A 5,419-nucleotide genomic window follows, 5' to 3' on the forward strand; every position below is an offset into this window, starting at 1 on the left:
TCTTAATAAGAATATTGAGTGGTAAGCTTTTTACTGAATATCATAATCTAAATAAGTGAACTAAAATAATGTGTATTGTTTCTGGAATAATCAAAGGAAGAGTCTAGAAATATGGAAATATTTGAACAGCAAATATAATAAGCATGATACATCATATTTGTGAAGTAGTTTGGTTTTTTTGAAAAATGAGTTTAAAGACATCAGTTTCAAGAGAACAAAAAATCATTTGAAAAGTGGATTTAAATTTTATAAACTTGCACACATAAATACACAGGGACACATAAACACACCTATTTCTCTATAAAATCTCACCCACACATACATTCTTGTATGCATACACAAAACTTTAAATATAAAAAACTAAGTGAGGTAAAAGAAAATTTTTATTAATTATTATGTAATATTGAAGTAGAGAAGGGAGAAACTCTAATAAATTTGACAACATTGAGATATAACATTTTCACACTCCAGAAACAGCACATAAAGTGATTTTCAACATGCCAATAAAATGAGGTAATGTATATGAAAAGGAAATTAATAAAAGAAGTACCAATGCCAAGACACCTCAGTGTTAACCAAATCTATGCAAATTGTTGATTTAAGGTGTGACATAATTTTATGTACTGTGAAAATTATAAGTATTGATAAAAATCCATGTCCACTGATGTTGTGGGGAAACCAAAAATGTCTACAAGGAAATTTATTAAAAGATGTAAAAGAAAATTTATGAACTTTTCATAAGTTTAAGAACATTAATGAGACTTAAATGAATATAAAGTTACATTATATACATGGTTGAGAAGATTTAATATCACAAATATGTCATTTCATCATTTATTGATTCACTTTTTCCCAATTTTATTGATAGCATCAATGCAATTTCAATAAAACTTCCAATAGTTTTTTCTTTCTTTTTTTTTTTTTTTGGAACATGACCAGTTGAATTAAAATGTGTGTTGAGAAACAATGATGGAAGTAGCCAACCAAATTACTTAAAATAAATAAAAACAACAAAAAAAGACTGTTGGGAGATTTGTCTTTTTAATATAAAATAATAGAAATGAACTAGGTTAAAAATTGATTAGTTGACCGGAACAGATAAGCCAGAGTTAGATTCAAGCATAATAAAAAGTTAACATTTGGAAGAATTGACTATTCAATAAATTAAGCTTAGACAACTGATCTTCTACATTAGGAAGACAATTCATAAGGATTTGGGTAAGGACACACAAGAGAAATTCCTGCATTTTTCAATTTCTCATAGAACTAGTATGGATAGTAGCAAATTAAAATTATTCTGAACAAAAAAGTGAAAAACTGTTTTAGAAAAATCATCGTCCGTGAAAATTTTTAAAATGTATTATCCTTGTACATATGAGCTATATTAGTAGAAAAAAAAATCCCATTATTAATACAGTTCTACTCTTTGTTGACCATCCTGCATTTTAAGAAGCCTAAAATACTTAACAATAACTATTTATCTTTGCAAATATCTTTTGCTTTGTACCAGGGAATATTAAAAGAAAAAAAAAACAATAATATTATTGCTAAATCCTTAAATAGAGTAGAAGACTCTAACTAGAATAAAATAAACATATTCAAAAACTAGTATAGTAAGTGTAGAGAATTTAACAGAATCATAAAGTCAATAAAATGTGAGTGGATAACATGCATTTGAAGGATGGGAGTAAGATGCATTAAACTGAATGTTCATAGCATCCTTTTTCACAATAGCCAAAAGGTAGAAATGACACAAATGTCCATCAAACCTTGAATGACTCAAGAAAAGATGGCATATCCATAAAATGAAATATTATGCAGTTATAAAAAGGAAGGGAATTGTGGCACATGTAAGAAAGTGAATGAACCCTGAAAATATTATGCTAAGTGAAAAAAATATATTATTATATGATTCTGTTTATTTGAGATGTCCACAACAGGCACATAGAGTCACAACGTAGATTAGTGTTTACCAGGGGTTAGTAGGAAAAGGGGGAGTGACTGCTAACAGGTATGGGTTTCTTATTGGGGTGATGCAATATCTTCTGGAATTAGATAAAGGCAGTGGTTGTGCAATCTTGTGAATATACTAAAACCTAAACAAGTGTACACTTAAAAAGTGTGAATTTTGTAGCAGAGGAATTGCACCGTAATAACAAATTTAAAAATTCCATCAAAGAACAGTAACATTTCTCAATGAGGTAAGGAAAGAGAATATCTCAAAAATGTAGAAACAAAATGAGCAATAAAAAAGAGTTAGAACTGAGTAGGTGGGTCTGTTTGCATTTCATAAGATTTCTACTTTGACTAGAGAGGGAGGGTACAGATTCATGGGAACTGTGAAATATATCATAGGAATTATTTGCAACTTTTTCCTGACATCGATAAATTAGGGAAAGATAATGAAGTAATAAAGCCCAGCCTTTGCTAAAGATGTTGGTATATTCACAGGGGAAATACAGAACCAGAAATGTAATTACTGACATATTTGGTTAATACTGAAGTCAGAGTGCTGATGTTTAACTCCCAGATGCTACCTGATAAAATGCCATGTTCCTAGTGTTCAACTGCCAGAGACCTGCTCATCACAGGTAGGTTTCTGAGTCTCCAAAATTAAATAATACAGTGGGAGGAAACTTAGCTTTTAGAAAACCATGAGAGATTTCTAAATGAATCACTTTATGCCTACTTGCTCAATTTAATAACCTGCAAGAACAGTAACATTTCTCAGTGAGGTAAGGAAAGAGAATGTCTCAAAAATGTAGAAACAAAATGAGCAATAAAAAAGAGAACTGAGTAGGTGGGTCTGTTTGCATTTCATAAAATTTCTGCTTTGACTAGAGAGGGAGGGTATAGATTCATGGGAACTGTGACATACATCATAGAAATAATTTGCCACTTCTTCCTGACATAGATAAATTAGGGAATGATAATGAAGTAATAAAGCCCAACTTTTGCTAAAGATGTTGGTATATTCACAGGGGAAATACAGAACCAGAAATGTAATTACTGACATATTTGGTTAATACTGAAGTCAGAGTGCTGAGGCTTCGGATGTTTAACTCCCAGATGCTACCTGATAAAATGCCGTGTTCCTAGTGTTCAACTGCCAGAGACCTGCTCATTGCAGGTAGGTTTCTGAGTCTCCAAAATTTAATAATACAGTGGGAGGAAACTTATCTTTTAGAAAACCATGAGAGATTTCTAAATGAATCACTTTATGCCTACTTGCTCAATTTAATAAACTGCAACTGTAGGCCAAAAATGATATTTTTTTTCTTCAGAGCTGGAAGAATATGGCTGAACTTCTTCGTCTCCTCAAATAATGTTTTTAATTATTTATTTTAATCTAGATTCATGAGTAAGTTTTTACTTATATTATTCTGCAAGTCTATGCATAAAGTTTAGGTGTCTTTTGTTTGTTTTATTTCAAAGATAATTATGGTGCCACATTACAAATGGCCACTTGTGCAAAGTCAACTTCATATGAACTTCATGCCATATCTGCTTAGGCTTAAAAACACGAACATCCATTACCCACATTCCAATTCTCACATATCAGCATAGAGACAGGCACACGTTCCAACCCATGACACACACATACGTAAATACACCCTTACGCAGGAAAGAGAAGCCTATATATCTCAGAGAAATTTATAGTTTCTCATCTCATTTTCATTTTTAAAGAGAAAAGTCCATTTAAAATACAAACAGATGTAAATGTATGTGCTAAATTCTGTTGTTTTCACTTCTTTCTAGCACTTTTTCTTTGACATGTCAGGATATTAATCCTTCGTCATCAGACAACTACTAAAAATAGGTAATCAGCATTCTGACAAAGCCTTAATAACTTTGTAGAAAAATGGTCAATAATACTTATTTTATGTCTTATCAAATGCTAAAGACAACAAAGACCAAGAAGAGTAGAATAACTCTCCTTATTATTGGTGATATGCTCACTGTTTGTAAAACTAACATATGGTCTTTTAAACCAATCCTGATTTTTGAGAAACATAATAATTGTAATACTTTTTTTATGTGTCTGTGTGAATGTTTTCAAGCACAGTAAATGCTTCATCTTATATCTGACAGCCTGGTCTCTCTAAGATTGGTGTTTCTTCCACATTATTTTGCAGATGTAATGAAATTTCAGTACATTAAAAATATACTTCCTGAGATAAGGAAGTTAAGACCCAGGACATTAAAGAACTTGTAGAAAGTCAAATAACTCATGGACATCATCTAAATTTAACTCAAATTTTCTGTACTGACAGTCTCAGACTTTTTTCATTATTATGAAATAAACACAATGTTTCCTTCAAATGTGACACAGGACTGGGTGCTTTACTGAGGATAAAAAGGAAAATTACAAGAATATATGGTGTTCTGCCATACAAGTATTTTGTAATGCACAGAAGAGTTAAACATATATTAATAATTTTTTGATCCTTTTTTTTTTCAAAAGTTTAGACAAGAGTGAAGAAGAATGGATGGAAGAAATTGCTCCTCCTTGAATGAATTCATTTTCTTGGGAATAACGAATAACCCTGATATCAAAATGACCCTTTTCATCATATTTCTAATTGTTTATCTCATAACTATTATGGCAAATCTTGGAATGATCATTTTAATTAGAATGAATTTGCAGCTTCAGACACCAATGTATTTTTTCCTCAGCCACCTCTCTTTCTGTGACCTCTGCTATTCTACTGCAATTGGGCCCAAGATGTTGGTGGACCTCTTGGCCAAGAACAAATCAATTCCCTTCTACGGCTGTGCTCTGCAATTCATGATACCCTGTAGCTTTGTAGATTCTGAGTGTCTTCTGCTGGCAGTGATGGCCTTTGATCGGTACAAGGCCATTAGCAACCCCTTGCTCTATACAACAAACATGTCCAGGAGGGTGTGCTTCCTACTCTTGGCTGGGGTTTACTTGCTGGGTATGGCAGATGCTTTGATACATACTGTATTAACATTCAGCGTATGTTTCTGTGGGTCCAATAAGATTAATCATTTCTTCTGTGATATCCCTCCTCTCTTACTGCTATCTTGCTCAGACACACAGGTCAATGAGCTAGTGTTATTCACCACTTTTGGTTTTATTGAACTGAATTCCATTTCAGGAGTTCTTGTCTCTTATTGTTACATCATCCGATCAGTCTTAAAGATCCACTCTGCTGAGGGAAGGTTCAAAGCTTTCTCGACGTGCACCTCCCACTTGACTGCAGTTGCAATTTTCCAGGGAACTATGCTCTTCATGTATTTCCGGCCAAGTTCATTCTACTCCCTTGATCAAGACAAAATGATCTCATTGTTTTACACCCTTGTGATTCCCATGTTGAACCCTCTGATTTATAGCTTAAGGAACAAGGATATGAAAGAGGCCCTGGGAAAGCTGAAAAATAAAAGATGGTTTTAA

General features: G+C 32.6%; 1 protein-coding gene across 1 annotated transcript; it reads left to right on the plus strand.

Annotated features, from left to right (window-relative positions):
• Window positions 1–4,486: 4,486 nt before the first annotated feature.
• On the plus strand, window positions 4,487–5,419 carry LOC103610791 (olfactory receptor 5W2-like). Its single transcript, XM_008594875.1, has one exon. The coding sequence runs from the start codon at window positions 4,487–4,489 to the stop codon at window positions 5,417–5,419; it is 933 nt and encodes a 310-aa protein (XP_008593097.1).

This window comes from Galeopterus variegatus, unplaced genomic scaffold, assembly GCF_000696425.1.
Source record: "Galeopterus variegatus unplaced genomic scaffold, G_variegatus-3.0.2 Scaffold11796, whole genome shotgun sequence".
Classification (NCBI taxonomy): domain Eukaryota; kingdom Metazoa; phylum Chordata; class Mammalia; order Dermoptera; family Cynocephalidae; genus Galeopterus; species Galeopterus variegatus.